The sequence below is a fragment of the Ovis aries genome, chromosome 1 (assembly GCF_016772045.2).
Source record: "Ovis aries strain OAR_USU_Benz2616 breed Rambouillet chromosome 1, ARS-UI_Ramb_v3.0, whole genome shotgun sequence".
NCBI classification, from domain to species: Eukaryota; Metazoa; Chordata; class Mammalia; order Artiodactyla; family Bovidae; genus Ovis; species Ovis aries.
In genome coordinates, this window is record NC_056054.1 from 8,141,157 (window position 1) to 8,159,112 (window position 17,956).

Here is a 17,956-nt window from a genome sequence, read left to right on the forward strand (position 1 = left end):
TGCTATCGCTAACTCCCAACCTCCTCCCTACGCCCCTTTCCACTTTCATTTTTCTTTCTGACACATACTGCCTTCGAGAACTCCGTATGTCTTTTCATATCCTTGTCCCCTCAACTAAAAGTAAGCTTTATGGAGGGAGAGAATTTTGTCTGTCTTAGATGCAACTATATCCACACGAGCAGCAAATACACGATGGACAGATGGCACTCAGCTAGTGGTACGCTGAGCCAAACCATTTCACTCACTCATTTTTTCCTTTCTGTCAAGAACTACGTTCTGCTGCCCCCCAACCCCTTTCACTCTTTTGTATCCTCTCTATCCTAATGAGGAACTACAGGATGTAGACGAACAAGCAGAGAGATGGTATTTCTGTCATATTTTAAGGTTTTCTAGGTTAGTCAGAACCCAGTACCCTTTAGAGAAAAAAATTTCTGCATTGTAAGCATCAAATTTTTAAGAGGCTATCCGCACAAAACTCACCCCCAATTCTGAAACACCCATGTACTTTTGTTTCTGAGCTATTCTCTCAAGAGCTATGGTAAAGGTAACTGAACATTTCTGTACCCAATCTTAATGTTATTTCTACTAGATCCTTCATATTTGCTAGTGACCATCGTACAGGCTAAAGAGGTGAAAAATAAATATCTAATTCGGATACACAGCAACTCTGACAACAATGTTTATCTTTAGTAGACACCAATCCAGAATGCACACTGGCTATTCTGAATCACCGACTGTCTAGATCACATTTAAAATTTACCTCCTCTCGAAGCTGCCGTTCTCGTTCCTCTTCTAGTTTCTGGATTTCAGCCAATGACAGCGTTGCCTGGGACTGACATGCTGTCGTATTGGACTGCTGGCCCCACGTTGAAGAAGAGGGAAGCTAGCAAAAAAGGAAGGCAGAAGAGTTCATGAGGACACGTGGACAGGAGGGGCACTGAGGCACTGTGCACAGAGCCTTCACGCTTCCCTCCGTTCCATTTGCAACGTTCAGTTCAAACTTCCTTCTTCAATCCTTTTACATGACTACTCTACCAATCAGTTTTGCTTCTTTTACTTAATTTTCTCTTGTCACAAGATTATTTTAAAACAACTCAAAACACACCAATATTATTGTTGTTTTAGTCCTAAGTGGTGTCCGACTCTTTTGCAATCCCATAGATGTAGCCCGCCAGGCTTCTTTATCCATGGGATTCCCCAGGCAAGAATACTGGAGTGGGTTGTCATGTCCTCTTCCAGGGGTTTTTCCTGACCCAGGGATTGAACCCACATCTCCTGCAATGGCAGGCAAGCTCTTTACCACTGAGCCACCAGGGAAGCCCAAAATACATCAATACACCTTTACCTGATTTACTCTTAAGAAATTGCAAATTTGTTACACCTGCCACTGATATACACTCCAATATACAGCCAAAAAGAGAGAAAATGAAACAAAAGAATCACTAAGTTTTTAATCCAAGGAGGTCATAAGGACACCATACCCTGTTCTGAAGGGAAAGCTGAGGTGGGCAGCTGACGCCAGGCACAGCTTTCAATCAGTCTTTCATGGAAGGGAGTTAACCAGGCTGTGGATTCTAGTCATGAGCACTACATTGGTTTTAATTGATAACTTTTTTTCCCTAGCCCTTAAAATTATCGACTAAAATAAAGTGTAAATATGAGTCCTCTATACTTTAGTATTCTCAAAAGTTTGATTATTTCTAAGGGAATCCCTTGGTCTTTCTGGGCCAGAAAAAGATTCACTCAATCTTCACACATCTTATGGCTCTTAAAAACAAAAACAACAAAAACCAAACCTAAACCAGATAATAAAAACAGTACATGTGTGGATCAAAACAAAATGCCAAAATAGAAAGGTTCTTCAGTACTAATCTCTAAAACTGGAACTGATGGGATAAGGGTAAAAGCAGCTTAAACTGTCACTGATGTTACCGGACACTCTCCAAACGAGTGCCCTCAACACTACAGAACATCTCAACATGCTGAGCAACCCTCAACATGTTATACCCCGTGGTGGGCAGTAGGGGCACCTCTCTTACACGCACCTGTCCTCCGGGAGGAGAGAGGTACAGAAGGGAGCTAAGAGAGAAAGACAGGGTACCAAGTAGGAGAAGTGGGGCACAAATGAACTCTTCCTCTCCACAGGAAATGACACATCTGGAAAGTCCTAAACTTCCCTGGTGGCTCAGATGGTAAAGCGTCTGCCTACAATTCGGGAGACCCGGGTTCGATCCCTGGGTTGGGAAGATCTCCTGGAGAAGGAAATGGCAACCCACTCCAGTTGGGTTGCCTGGAAAATTCCATGGATGGAGGAGCCTGGTAGGCTACAGTCCATGGGGTCGCAAAGAGTCGGACACAACTGAGCAACTTCAATGTCAATGTCAATCAAACCTGCAGCAAGCATCACTCCGAAGGCCTGTAAAAACGGAGCCGCCCTGGCCCCCCCCCCCCCCCCCCCCGCATTCAATGAATAGTCAAAGGTAAAGCCAGAGAATTTGCATATTTTTGTAATTCTGATGCAATCAGCCAGCAACCACTGTTGTCTAAAATCCCAGTGGCTATATCACCCCAGCATACCCAGGAACCAATCGCCAGTCCTCTGCAGCGGAAACTCAGCCAGCACCAAGAACAGATTCACTGCCTCCTGAAATGGCCTGTTCTCCGTACAGGCACCTCTGAAGTCCTCCTCTATTTTGTGCCAAAATATACTTCACTGTGCTTTCTGCTCATGATTCACAAGACTCTTCTCTGGAGTAATGCAGAACAAATCTAAGTCTCCTTCACATGACAGATCTCTATCATTTCCCTTAAGTCTTATTTGACTTTAAGAAATGCTATCCCATCACTCCATCAACATTGCCTCAGGGCATTTTCCAGTTCAACCAACATCCTGTACTGCCCAGACAATCACACTTTTCAGAACAACTCTCTCCCAAGTGACAAGCAAACTGTAGGGAATTTGGGACATTTTCGGACCCCTGAATGCCTAATATCCTTCACTGATACTTAAAAATTTTACATTTTCCCCCTGCTCTGATACTGCTACTTTTTCAACACCATTTTTTAAGTGACATTTCTTTAAGAAGTATTAAGAACAATCCTTAAGAAACGTAACAACAGAGCGTCTGGAGGACTCGTGCCCTGACTTGCTCTCTCCCAACCCCCAGCTCAGCTGGCACTTCAGATGAGGGGAGCTAAGGACACAGGCCTCCCTCTCTCCCCTCGGCTGCCAGGCAGAGGGCTGACTCCCCGGAAGGAGCACGATGTTAGCAATTCTTATCCTGGCTCCAGCTGCCTGTTACAGAGGCTAAGTTAGAGACAAGCACTGCTGAGAGATGGGAGCTCGCTTATGTCTAGCCTCCACTTATGGAATGGAAACTGCATAGAGCTACTGTGACTGTTGTTTAGTTGCCAAGTTGTGTCTAACTCATTTGCTACCCCATGGACTGCATGGTATTTCTCAGGTAAGAATACTGGAGTGGGTTGCCATTTTCTTCTCCAGGGGATCTTTCAGAGCCAGGGATTGAACCTGGGTCTCCTGAGACCATGAGGGCCCTGACTGCCACTGCCCTATAGTTTGAAAGGCAGAGATTCCACACCACCAGGAGAGGTAAGCCAAGGAGACCTGAGGCTCAGGTCCCTCCCCAAGAGCTCAACTGAAAAAGTGGGTGCCACTGTTCCCAGAGCAGTTCCCTCCTAGCTCAGTAGGTAAAGAGTCTGGCTGCAACAATCAAACAGAGACTCAGGTTTGATTTCTGGGTCGGGAAGATCCCCGAAGAAGGAAATGGCAACCTACCCCAGTATTTCTGTCTGGAGAATCCCATGGACAGAGGAGCTTGGTGGGCTACAGTCCATGGGGTCACAAGAGTCGGACATGACGTAGTGACCAAACCACCACCACCACTGTTCCTAGCTCCAGAGCTGTGACTTGGGGAACTCTGGCCTTCAGGATGAGGTGGGAGGAACAGATTAGAGGGAGAGCTCCAGATCTCTTCTCAAAGGAAACTGACTTCATTTGCAACAGAGTGTGGAGAATGAGGCGCTGAAGCCTAAGGGAACTTTCAAAATCAGTGAATGTTGGGGTAAAAGGCAGTTAGGGGGCAACTGGCAGATTCACTGGAGACACAGGCTAAACTGTAGGCGCTTCTTGGTCTCAGAATTTGCAGATAACATGATACAGAAAATCCTAATGAAATCACTAAGAAACTACTAATAAATCAGTCCAGCAAGATGGCAGGATATAAGCTCAGTATACAAAAATCAATTGTACATCTATACCCTTACCAAGAACCACCTGAACATGAAATTTTGAAAATTTCATTTACAATGAAGCCAAGATAAGATACTTAAAAATAAATTTAACAAAAGAAATACACAAACTACACTCTTAAAAACTATAAAACAGCAAAACAAATTCAAGATCTAAATGAACATAGAAACATCTTATGTTTACAGATCAGAAGACTAAGTATTGTTAAGATAACAAAACTCCTCAAACTGATCTACAGAGTCAATGGAATTCCTATCAGAATCCCAGTTGGAAAAAAAAAAAAAGAATCCCAGTTGGCTTCTTTGCAGAAACTGAAAAACTCATTCTAAAATCCATAGAAGAAATTTAAAGAAACACAGAAGAGCCAAAAAATTATGAGAAAAAGGAACAAACTGGGAAGACTCACTGATTCCAAAGTTAACACCAAAGCAAGAGTAATGTCAACACAGTGTGTTACTGGCACAGTGATCATACAGATCACCTGAACAGAACTGAGAGTGCAGAAACGAATCTACATGTCTAATTTTTTAAGGAGAATGCCGCAGCCATTCAATGGACAAACAATAGACTTTTCAACAAATGGTGCTAGACAATCGGATAAATGACAAGCAAAAGAATGAAGTCAAACCTTCACATAATTTACAAAAATTAACTCACAATAGATTAGGGAGCTAAAACTACAAAGTCTTAGAAGAAAACATAGGATTCTGTAAAACTATGACCTCAGATTTAGCAGTTCTTAGATATAACAAAAGCACAAGCGACAGAAGAACAAACAGATAATCGGGGCCTCATCACTATGTAAAACTTCTGTGCATCAAAGGACACTGTCAAGCCAGTGGGAAAAAAACAAATAAGAGAAAATATTTTTAAATCATCTGATATAGAACTCAATATCTAAAATATATAAAGAACCCTTAAAAAACTCAATAAAAAGAACCCAATTTAAAAATAGGCAAAGGACCTACATAAACATTTTTCCAAAGAAGATTTACAAATGGTCAATAAACAATAGAGATACTCAACATCATTAGTCATTGGGAAATTCAAACCAAAATCACTACAAGTTATCACTTCACACCTACTAGGATGGCTATAATCAAAAAGTCAGATAATACAGATTGATAAGGATGTGAAGAAACTTGAACCCTCAACCACTAAACACAAAATGGTGCAGCCATTTCAGACAACAATCTGGCAGTTCCTTAAACCATTAAAGACACTGGCATCACACGACCTAGCAATTCCAGTGCCAGATATGAAGCCTAAGGAACCTCATGGCTCATTCTCCAGCAACTTCATTCTGCTCTCACAAACCCCCTCCATTCTCCAAACTGGCTGTTTGACCTTTATTTTTTTTCTTTAAATTTAAATTTTCACTCCCTTCTTGGCTCAGTTTGGAAGTTATCTTCTTTCAGGAAAGCTTCCCAAACTCCTCAGATGGGCAGTGGGTCTCACACATCAGTGAGCATCAGAAGCCCTGGAGGGCTTATTCAAACACAACTGTTGGGTTCCATTTCCAAGAGGATCTCGTTCAGTAAGTCTGGGTAGGACCCAAGAATGTGCTTGCCAGGCTAGATGAAATTCAAGCTGGGATCAAGATTGCTGGGAGAAATATCAATAGCCTCAGATATGTGGTATGGCTCACATGATAAAGAATCTGCCTGAAATCCAGGAGACCCCAGTTCAATTCCAGAGTCAGGAAGATCCCCTAGAGAAGGGAAAGGCTACCCTCTCCAGTAGTCTTGTCTGGAGAATTCCATGGACAGAGGAGCCTGGGGGACTACAGTCCATGGGGTTGCAAAGAGTCGGACACGACTGAATGACTAACACTTTTCACCTTCAACTACGCAGATGATATCACTCTAAAGGCAGAAAGTGAGGAGGAACTAAAGAACTGCTTGATTAGCATGAAAAAGCAGAGTAAAAAAGCTGGCTTAAAACTCAACATTCAAAATACTAAGATCATAGCATCCAGTCCTATCACTTCATGGCAAACAGATGGGGAAAAAGTAGAAATAGTGAGACTTTATTTTCTTGGGCTCCAAAATCACTGCAGACAGTGACTACACCCATGAAATTTAGATACTTGCTCCTTAGAAAAGCTATGACAAACCAAACCTAGACTGCATATTAAAAAGCAGAGACATCACTTTGCTGACAAAGTCCATACAGTCAAACGTGTGGTTTTTGCAGTAGTTGTGTATAGATGCTCAAGAGTTGCATCATAAAAAAGACTGAACGCCAAACAGTTGATGCTTTTGAACCACGGTGCTGGAGAGGACTCCTGAGAGTCCCTTGGATGGCAAGGAGATCAAACTAGTCAATCCTAAAGGAAATCAACCATGAATATTCACTGGAAGGACTGATGCTGAAACTGAAGCTCCAATACTTCAGCCACCTGATGCGAAGAGGTGACTCTCTTGGAAAAGACTCTGATGCTGGGAAAGACTGAGGGCAGGAGGAGGTGGAGGTGACAGAGGATGAGACAGTTGAATGGCACCATCAACTCAATGGACATGAGTTTGATCAAACTGTGGGAGATAGTGAAGGACACGGAAGCCTGGCGTGCTGCAGTCCATGGGGTCACAGAGTCAGACACAACTGAGCAACTGAACAACATCGACAAACTCCCGGGCGGTCACACCCTGAGGACTGCTGCTCCGTGCTCCCTCACTCACTGCACTTACCCCACTGTATTCCAATGTTCTGTTTATGTCTTTATCCTACGAGCTTCTTGAAGGTGGGGAATACTAAGCCTCATGGCCAGCCATTCACTCTATGAGAAGTTTTGTAGACCCTACCATAAATCTGCTCCTCCCTCTCCAATTACTCCTATTTCATCAACAGTTCTACTACTTTCCCAGTCATGGAAGGCCTTCTATCTAAGAGCCATTCCAACTTCTGCCCTCAACCCTCAGATTCAGAGCATCACCAGATTTTGCTTATTAATGTTAGCCAGTTCTCATCTTGGCCCTATTCATTCTCACCACCACCATCACACTCTCTTTACTGGTCTCCCAGTCTCACTTTCTACTATTTCAAATGAGGCTTTGAATTCTTGTAAAACAACACTTTGCATACATCACCTCAATCCACCTTTCAATAACCCCCCCAGTCAGCTGTGTTTCAAGTCCTGTATGATGGTTCCCACTTACACATCCAAACGTTTGAGTTTCCTGCACTCATGAGTCTATGGGCTCTTTGAGGACAGTCACCTTGTCTCGTTTATCCTTGCCTTAGCACTGCTGAACTGGTAAGAGTAGGCGCCGATGTTTAAATTTATGAGCCACACAGACCCACTTGGTTTTTGCTTATGTTGCCGCTCACGTCTTAGCCTCTTTTACTTATTCTTCCCTTATCTAAATGCCTAACACAGAGTACAATGCATCATGTTATATTTTGCTGATCAAAAAACCGAAGTCTCAATATTTAACATAAAGAACAGTTTATGCTACCGCACCGCCAGCATCCACCCAACCACAGATGCGGGCAAGCAGCTCCTCTGGCCGGTGGCCTGGTCAGCGCCCAGCGTTACCTTCATCTGCGCCAGCTGCTGCTGCTGCTGCTGCTGCTGCAGCCTCCGGAGAGCCTCCTGCTGCTGCTGCCTCTGGCGCAGCAGCTCCTTCTGCCGCTGGAGCTCCAGCTCTTTCCGCTTCCGCTCCTCCTCCTCGTGCCGCAGCCTGGCTGCCTCCTCTTCCATCCGTAGCCGATTCTCCTCTAACCGCCGCTGGGCTTCCTTTTCTTCCCGGGCCCATTTCGCAGCCTCCTCTTCCTTCCCAGAAGGAAAAGTAAATAATAAAATTGAATTATGTTTTAAAACAAATGAGTCATTTTTCAAGGCTTCGGTCAGAGGCGTGCTTACTGGATAACATCATGCTTCATTTATTTGCTAATTTCTACATAAAAGGAACATCACTTTGGACATCTGTGGTAATACTGATGTCTAAGAGATCACCACAACCTCAGGCAAGATCCCTTGAACCTGCTCCAACCCTGAGGCAGAGCCAGCTCCTCAGGGTGCTGGGTGCAGAGCTGCCAGGACCTGCAAGGAAACTGACTATCAGGAAAGCCTCAGCCAATGCCGGACCCAAAGCGACTTCACAAAACCACTTAATTCCATCTGAGGGTCTCACCCCTGGTGGCTCACAGGCCCCTGGGAGATCTCCCCTTCACACATCCTCTACCCCTCACTTTCAGCAGTACCCTGGATCACTTTCTTTCTGCGTCTCTCCCTCAAAACCATTCCATTGTGCCCGCTGGAGTTCTCCTGGCCTCCCTCCGTAGAGGCTGTTTACAGCCCTTGCAATGCTCTATCTTATCCAGGTAGCACATGCCCCTCCATTCTCCAGAACACAGGGCAGACATCAGCTACTCTACGAGGACTTTCTTTGCCTTCAGGAGGTAGACGTCCCCTCTGTCTTTTGCTTACACTCAACTATACGTTGTCCTCCTCTCTCTGGATGCTTTTAGTCAACCAGTGACAGCAACTATTATTACCTATCCAGCAACCATTCCTTTCGGTCGTCTTCTTTGTAGAGAGAGCCTGCTGTCACATCCAAGGTTTAAAATGCCAAGCTTTGCTTTTTAAGCTTCCAGTGTAAATTGGGACACACCATGTAGGCCAAAGGACTGATTCTAGAAAAGATATTCCTCCCAGAGGAAAGGAAAGCAGCACGAGAGAAGGGCCACACCCTTCCTGGGTACGTGGTATGACACTACTAACCATTCGGTAAAACACATGAACTTGAAAGTCAGCACAGCAAGACATGGTAGAGCAGAGTATGAACCACGAGGGAAGAAGTCCACACACCAGGACATGACGGGAGAAGCGTGGGAAGCACCTGGACTCGCAACCACATCACTGAGTCACTGAAGTTCATGTTCAGCTGCCTTATCTCCAGAACACCTTGATAGGTGAGGCAATAATGTTATCTGCTGTTTTAGCCAATTTTAGGCCAATATTTTGATTTTTCAGTTGAAAGATCCACAATGTGGCATTCATTTCTTGTAAAATCATTACCTACATAATCTGTGAGCTTCTTGAGGGCAGAAACAATTTCTCACAAAGTTTTGGACTTGAGCAGGAAACAATCACAGTAACTAGCATATGGCATATTATCAGAATATATTAACTGTTGAATAAATAAACCAAATAATGCATCAACATACATTCTAACCTGGAAATTACCTACCTCTAAAGAATTTAGATTTCCCTAAAGAGTTTCAATCAAGAACTTAAGCAAAAGTAGGTAATCTTCAGTTTTGTGTCAATCTAACCAACAAACAAAAACCTACTTCCTTGACTGCTGCACATGGTGACTTCCTTCCAAAGAATACAATAAAGGGGAAAAGTATGGCAGAGAACCCGATAAGCACTACTACAGCAGGAGATCAATGTCACCATTAATAACCACACATCATGGTGCTAATACATACCCCTGGCATGTGACGAAAACAGTACTTTACCTCTGTGATCTTCTCCAAACACCCTTAATGCCAGTTTAATTATAAAAAAAAAAAAACTTCAAAAAAACTCTGATAGAGGGTTACCCTACAATATACTGACCAGTATTACTTAGAGTGGTTTAACTAAAAAAAATCCTGAGAAACTGTCATGGCCAAGAACAAGCTAAGGAGACATGACAAATAAATGCAATATTCTGAATGAAATCCTAAAACAGAAAAGGGACACGAGGGGAAAACTGAAGAAATGTTAATAAACTACAGCCTTTAGTTAATAAAAATGCATCAACATTGATTTAGTAACGTGTCAGCATTGGTTTATCATAATTAATGTACCATATTAATGTAAACTAGTAATGTGGCAAACTGTACAACCATCCCAATTTTTCTGAAAATCTAACACTGTTCTAAAAATAGAATCCACTAATAAAAAATCTATTACTGTTCTTAAACATTAAAGCAAAATGCTGCAGGGGTCCTGGCTACACTGGAGTTAGGTAACAGCCACTGCTGTGTGATCTCACAGCTACACTAAGCAACAGAGAACCACACGCTCTAACGGTGTGGACGGGGGAGAACCCTAAGGCAACGAGGCGTCAACTTCCACATTGCACGTTTGGTTTTTTAAGGGCAGTCCTTCTTCGATTCCTTTGGTGCTATTTTTTGCTTGTTTTGATTCCTTGACATCTTGCTCAGCATTTATAATTACATGTGGGATGGTTATTACAAAAGTATTAAGAGCCATGCTTTGGCATTGCCCTTCTTTGGGATTGGAATGAAAACTGACCTTTTCCAGTCCTGTGGCCACTGCTGAGTTTTCCAAATTTGTTGACATACTGACTGCAGTACTTTCACAGCATCATCTTTCAGGACTTGAAACAGCTCAACTGGAATTCCATCATCTCCACTAGCTTTTTTCCTAGTGATGCTTTCTAAGGCCTACTTGACTTCACATTCCAGGATGTCTGGCTCTAGGTGAATGATCACACCATCGTGATTACCTTGGTCGTGAAGATTTTTTGTATAGTTCTCCTGTGTATTCTTGCCACCTCTTCTTATTATCTTCTGTTTCTATTAGGTCCATAGCATTTCTGTCCTTTTTTCCTCTATTTCTTTGCACTGATTGCTGAGAAAGGCTTTCTTATCTCTCCTTGCTATTCTTTGGAACTCTGCATTCAGATGCTTATATCTTTCCTTTTCACTTCTCTTCTTTTCACAGCTATTTGTAAGGCCTCCCCAGACAGCCATTTTGCTTTTTTGCAATTCTTTTCCATGGGATGGTCTTGATCCCTGTGTGCTGTACAATGTCATGAACCTCCGTCCATAGTTCATCAGGCACTCTATCTATCAGATCTAGGCCCTTAAATCTATTTCTCACTTCCACTGTATAATCATAAGGAATTTGATTTAGGTCATACCTGAATGGTCTAGTGGTTTTCCCTACTTTCTTCAATTTAAGCCTGAATTTGGCAATAAGGAGTTCATGATCTGAGTCACAGTCAGCTCCTGCTCTTGTTTTTGCTGACTGCAGAGAGCTTCTTCTCCATCTTTGGCTGCAAAGAATATAATCAATCTGATTTCGGTGTTGACCATCTGGTGATGTCCATGTGTAGTCTTCTCTTGTGTTGTTCGAAGAGGGTGTTTGCTATGACCAGCGCGTTCTTTTGGCAAAACTCTATTAGTCTTTGCCCTGCTTCATTCTGTATTCCAAAGCCAAATTTGCCTCTTACTCCAGGTGTTTCTTGGCTTCCTACTTTTGCATTCCAGTCCCCTATATTGAAAAGGACATCTTTTGGGGGTGTTAGTTCTAAAAGGTCTTGTAGGTCTTCATAGAACCGTTCAACTTCAGCTTCTTCAGCGTTATTGGTTGGGGCATAGACTTGGATTACCGTGATATTGAATGGTTTGCCCTGGAAACGAACAGAGATCATTCTGTTGTTTTTGAGACTGCATCCAAGTACTGCATTTCGGACTCTTTTGTTGACCATGATGGCTACTCCATTTCTTCTAGGGGATTCCTGCCCGCAGTAGTAGATATAATGGTCATCTGAGTTAAACTCACCCATTCTAGGCCATTTTAGTTCGCTGATTCCTAGAATGTTGACGTTCACTCTTGCCATCTCCTGTTTGACTACTTCCAATTTGCCTTGATTCATGGACCTGACATTCCAGGTTCCTACGCAATACTGCTCTTTACAGCATCAGACCTTGCTTCTATCACCAGTCCCATCCACAACTGGGTATTGTTTTTGCTTTGGCTCCATCCCTTCATTCTTTCTGGAGTTATTTCTCCACTGATCACTGCAGATGGTGATTGCAGCCATGAAATTAAAAGACGCTTACCCCTTGGAAGGGAAGTCATGACCAACCGAGATAGCATATTCAAAAGCAGAGACATTACTTTGCCAACAAAGGTCCATCTAGTCAAGGCTATGGTTTCTCCAGTGGTCATGTATGGATGTGAGAGTCGGACTGTAAAGAAAGCTGAGCGCCGAAGAAATGATGCTTTTGAACTGTGGTGTTGGAGAAGACTCTTGAGAGTCCCCTGGACTGCAAGGAGATCCAACTAGTCCATTCTAAAGGAGATCAGTCCTGGGTGGTTCACTGGAAGGACTGATGCTAAAGCTCAAACTCCAATACTCTGGCCACCTCTTGCGAAGAGTTGACTCATTGGAAAAGACTCTGATGCTAGGAGGGATTGGGGGCAGGAGGAGAAAGGGACAACAGAAGATGAGATGGCTGGATGGCATCACCAACTTGATGCACATGAGTTTGGGTGAACTCTGGGAGTTGGACAGGGAGGCCTGGTGTGCTGCAATTCATGGGGGCGCAAAGAATCGGACACGACTGAGCAACTGAAATGAACTGAAGAGCCACTCAGATTTCTTTTGGTAACTTTCAGCAACCTGAAAAAGCTTTAGATGGGCTCTCCTAATATCCTAATACTTTCTTAATCACTAATTCCTAGCTTTAAAGAAGAAATAAGGAAAGCAAGCCCTCTGATCACCTGCTTGCGTAACAATTCTTCTTGCTTCCTCCTCTCCTCCTCTTCTCGCCTTCTCTCCTCCAGTCTCCTAAGAGCTTCTTCCTGCTGCTGTCTCTCTTCCTCTTCTCGCTGCCGCCTTAATGCAATTTCTTGCTCCCTCTGGCGTCGCAGAGCTTCTTCCTGAATGAAAGAGGATATGTGTGAGTGTGTGCATACCCTTCTGTGCATCTCAACTAATATGTTATCAATACATTATAATTTGAAAAGAAATAGGCTATGTGCTGCTAAAATTCTGTTAACAGTAAATATAAAAAATATCTAACCAACATCTAAGGTAAAAAGTGTTTATGTGAGCTGGGGAATAGGCATATTAAGAGTCAAAATAATTTGTACTTAAAATATTAGTCATTAAACAGCACTACATGTGTTAAGTCCACCCTGGTTTCAATGTTAGCACCATCATTTCCTGATTAATGCTAGTAAGGTCTCAAGCTTCGGTTTCTCTGTTGCTACCAATCATCTGATTTTATTTAATCAACTGAGAACCTAAGTCAGCAGCAAAAACACCTGGTGAGTAGAGATAAGTTCTCCAGTCAGAAGTATGGAATAAAGCCACGCGTCGCAAAACATGTTCTCAAGAACTGAAGTCCTATGGATATTAAATATACAGAAAAGGGTCACACTGTCAAAATAGCTCAGGAAAAAATCCTAAGCAAACATAACGAAACAGATGCTTTTACTGTAACACTTCTTAAAGTCCTTACACACTAGTGTAGAGTGTGACTCCAAGAAATATTAGCAGTTCTAATCTAATCTCAGCATGGGCTTCCCTTGTGGCTCAGCTGGTAAAGAATCCACCTACAACGCGGCAGACCTGGGTTTGATCCGTGGGTTGGGAGGATCCCCTGGAGAAAGGAAAGGCTACCCATTCCAGTATTTTGGCATGGAGAATTCCATGGAGGACATGGATGCTTTTTCAGTTCTTATGGCAAAAAACAGGAAATATGTAGTAAAGGCTAGACATGCTGGGCTGTTACACAGTGGATTCTTTCAAATGGGATCTTTAAAAACCTGAGGAGAAAATGGTCCAAGGCACATAATAAAGAATTCCCCAAAAAGAAATACAAATGGTTGTGAAACATGAAAAACATTTAGTGTCATTGGTTACAAATACTTTAAAATCTAGTTATTTCTCAAATCTAACTGGTTTATAAAACCCCAGATTATGCGAAAGCCATCAACTCTAATGATTTACTAGAACTGACGAACATCCCTCCTGTAGGTGTTAACGGATAATCGACGTTTCTCCTGAAGGAAGTGAGTGTCCTAACATTCTAACCCCCGTCCTGCTGAGAACTCCCCAATGCCTTAGGGGAGCCCCCTCCAGGGGAAGCAGGACCTGTGAGATGACAGGAGGGCAGGGGTCCTGCAGGCCCGCCCTTCCTGCACCGATTCTACAGGCCGAGTTCTCAGAGACACACCTGTTTCCTTCGGGCAAGCTCTTCTTCCTCCCGCCTTTTCCTTTCTTCCTCCTGCTGTCTCCGAAGAATTTCCTCCTGTTGTCTCCGAAGTTCTTCTTGCCTCTTTCGCTCTTCCTCTTCCCGTTTCGCCCTCATTTCTGCCTCTCTCCTCTCCTGCTCCAGCTGAGGTTACACAAAAATACTCTTAGAAACTTGAACCCAAACACAGGAAAACGCCACATCACGACCAGTACTGTCAGGAGCTGGTCCGTGCAGACACGACCATTCACTAGTTATGTGTAGAGCAGCCGGGGAATGAGAGAGCTCTGAGCGCGCTCCGAGCTCTGCGGTCACAGGAGTCAGTGGAGTTTCACGCTCTTCCCCACTGAGTGCTCTCGCCTCCACTCTCAACCACGCCTCTGCTCCACACTACCACTACACCACACCTCCCACCTGCAGGGAGGGCAGGTGGCCTAACAGTAATACCAGAAGCTCTTGGGTTGGCATTTCTTTGTTCATCCCTACAAGGGATTTTCTGATTGAAGATCTAACAGTGTGTCTAACGAGGTTTCAGCTAAAATGTCACAAAAGCTGCTAGTGTGAAAAATCACAGAATTCTTTAAAAATCTGAGGACCAACCACTTTACAAACTCCATCCCATAGAGCTCCCGAGTACTGGTCAAATCCAGCCCCGAGACTCCAGTTCTCTTGCCACACATACAATTCGGCCTTTACTTTCTCATGCACATTTCTATGAGTCTGTCACCTGGCTTCCCATCATCCAGTTTTACCCATGGTCCCCAACTCAACATCTGACTCTCCCAGGCTTACATTTAACACCACCCTTCACCTCGAAAATAAATCCTAAGTCTTTAATGTAACACAAGCAGGTTATTGGCCTGCCTCATTTTCTTTAATCTCTCTCATCATTTATTCTTCAGACATACCAGCTCTAGGCTAGACCAAGTTATTTAACTGTTTCCTGTGCCAAAATGTTCACATATACTCCTAGCCTTTACAGGTCTTGCCTCCTTCAACTGCAGTTTAATTTTCACTTCCTTTTACTGTCAACCCCAAATCCTGCAACTGAAATAACTCCTACTATCCTTTAAGTGACGTTAGCTTAGGAATCACTGTCTATTCAAGTGTCATCCAATTTCTGGTCCCCACCTCCGCTACTAGGTAGCTGACCCACGTGCTTTCTTGTGCTCCTTGTCTGTGTCAGCATCCTCCCTATCCCTGACACACATGTGCACACAGACAAGAAAGCAAGGTTTCATCAGCTATGTGTTCAAAGCACAAAGCATGGAAGGAACAAGAACAGACTCAAAGACTATTGGAATTCTGGTCAACTCATATGGAGACAGATCTTGACCACGAACTCTTTTCATATTCTGGACACTCTAAAGACACTATCACTACCTCAGGGAATAAGAATGCACTAAATATAAAATAGAAACAAGATTCTCTCCGAAGCATGAGAACCCAGAAATCATTACAATAACACTAGGTGTTGACAGGCAACCTCTCTGACAAGTATTAAAACCAAAATTCAAGACTGTTAGCTCCTGCAAAATATGCAAATGGAACACATAATGTAATGTTAACGTTGCGCTTTTTAGCTGTATGTCTTGGACTCTAGAGTGCAAATAAATACCACTATAAAGATTCAATGTGGGAACTCAAGCCTCAGATCAAGGGTCCAATAAGCAATGTAGTGGATATTTTCTTACGGTCTTATAATAAGAAATTATCATGAAAGGTGTAATATATGACCGTGATCATTAATGTGTCAACAAACCCATACTCACTGACTTAATTTAAACTTGTTACTTTTAACTGTTTTGAGGCCTTTTGGGAGAGAAGGCTGCACAATAAAAACAGAGTGTGAATGTGCTTATACCAGCTACATAGCTGTGAATTTAAAGGAACAATGTGTGAGCAGCTAGAGTGATACAGATATCAATACTCAAATGTCTATGTCCTGCAGCTGGAAAGCAGGCACTGCTATGGCAGAATGAGACACAGACCTTCGCAGCTTTGGCCTTCTCCATCTGCTGAAGCTGTTCAAGGGCAGGTCCTGGAGTCGCGGGGTCAAGGGGAAGATCCCATACGCTACCGCCTTCCCAAACTGGAAGACAAGAAGGAACAGAGGTGAAGGGTATGAGAGCTGACACACATGGCTAAATATCCAGAAGCATAAAGAAGCTGCTCTCCCGTCCCAGAGCGAGCTTTATCACAAGTGTCTGCTCTGCTTCTAAACAAACTGAACTACCAGCAGGCTCTAGTTTATAACAATATCCATCAGCATATCCAGAAGGAAAGAAAGCACCAGGCAAAAAGATGAGAAAATGAGGTAGCAGCAGCCTTTTCTATTTCCGAAATTTCTGGGTACCCACAGTGGTAAGTTACATATTAATTCTTGACTCAAAAGAATAGGTCATCATTACTTATGTTTTTATTTATGCTTTTTCTCAAATATTAAAGACAATTTAAAACTTTTCTACAGTGGATTAGGACAATGTCAAAAAAATAAAGAGGCGGCTCAAGTTCAGGAAATCTGTCTACTAAAGAATTTCCAGCAACTCCTTAATAGGTATTTTCAATCCTTTGCTGGGGTAAAATTTTTCTTTCAAAACCACTTTTCATTAATATTCACTACAAAGCAGGTCCCAAAATTGATTTTTAAAAAATAACAAAAAAATTGAATTATAAAAGTTATTAGAATCTAAATCCTTGGAGCTATACTAAAGGCCAATCTGAGTTTTTACCTGTAGGCTGTGAGGGTGCTGGCTGGAGTTCCCAGATAGAACCAGTATCTGGCACTGACACAGACCTAGTTACTGAGGGAATGATGTTCTGATCAGATATTCTGCAAAAGGGAAATTAGAAAATTAACAAAATTAACTTGTTCTTGTCATTCAAAAAAACAGATAAAGAAGTATTTTCAGATTATCTGTAGGTTTTCAAGGTTCAGTTCAGTTGCTCAGTCGTGTCCGACTCTTTGTGACCCCAGGAATTGCAGCACGCCAGGCCTCCTTGTCCATCACCAACTCCCAGAGTTCACTCAGACTCATGTCCATTGAGTCAGTGATGCCATCCAGCCATCTCATCCTCTGTCGGCCCCTTCTCTTCCTGCCCCCAATCCCTTCCAGCATCAGGGTCTTTTCAAATGAGTCAATTCTTCGCATGAGGTGGCCAAAGTATTGGAGTTTCAGCTTTAGCATCAGTCCTTCCAATGAACACTCAGGGACTGGTCTCCTTTAGGATGGACTGGTTGGATCTCCTTGCAGTCCAAGGGACTTGCAAGAGTCTTCTCCAGCACCACAGTTCAAGGGTACTTAGCCAAAAAACTTCACTGTTTTAACTAAAATACTTAACCAAATATTTAACCAAAATATTTAGGAAAGAAAAAAAGATACAGGCAAAGTAACCACATTTCTAACTTCTCAAGGTATTGGCAAATTTTGATTTCCAAATAATAGATATGCCTACTGTCTTTAAAAAATTCACTAAGAGTCACAGAGGTAGCATTTATCATGAAAAAAAACCTCACAGACAGTTAAGTCAAAAGGCGTGCATTTCAGTTCAGTCTCTGAAGCTTTCTGCGTATTACATCAACTAAGTCCTTCAGCTGCTCTGAGTCCCAGTTTGCCCATCTTTAAAACTAAGACCTTAACATGATCTAACCTGCCTCTCTTACAGAATGGGTTATGGCTCAAGGGAAAAATATAAAAGGTTTTGGTTGAATTAGACAGTAAAATTTTCAAGAGC

General features: G+C 42.9%; 1 protein-coding gene across 10 annotated transcripts in view; it reads right to left on the minus strand.

Moving 5' to 3' along the window:
• The window catches only part of GIGYF2 (GRB10 interacting GYF protein 2), a 131,732-nt gene that overhangs the window by 14,416 nt on the left and 99,360 nt on the right, over positions 1-17,956 (minus strand). For all 10 annotated transcript variants that reach the window (XM_060399245.1, XM_042245129.1, XM_004001779.5 and 7 more), the window contains 6 exons: positions 16,954-17,054; positions 16,213-16,313; positions 14,204-14,365; positions 12,744-12,902; positions 7,809-8,045; positions 761-883 (listed from right to left, as the gene is read on the minus strand). In XM_060399245.1, the coding sequence (XP_060255228.1) occupies positions 761-883; positions 7,809-8,045; positions 12,744-12,902; positions 14,204-14,365; positions 16,213-16,313; positions 16,954-17,054 (883 nt within the window). The remainder of the gene's footprint in view (positions 1-760; positions 884-7,808; positions 8,046-12,743; positions 12,903-14,203; positions 14,366-16,212; positions 16,314-16,953; positions 17,055-17,956) is intronic.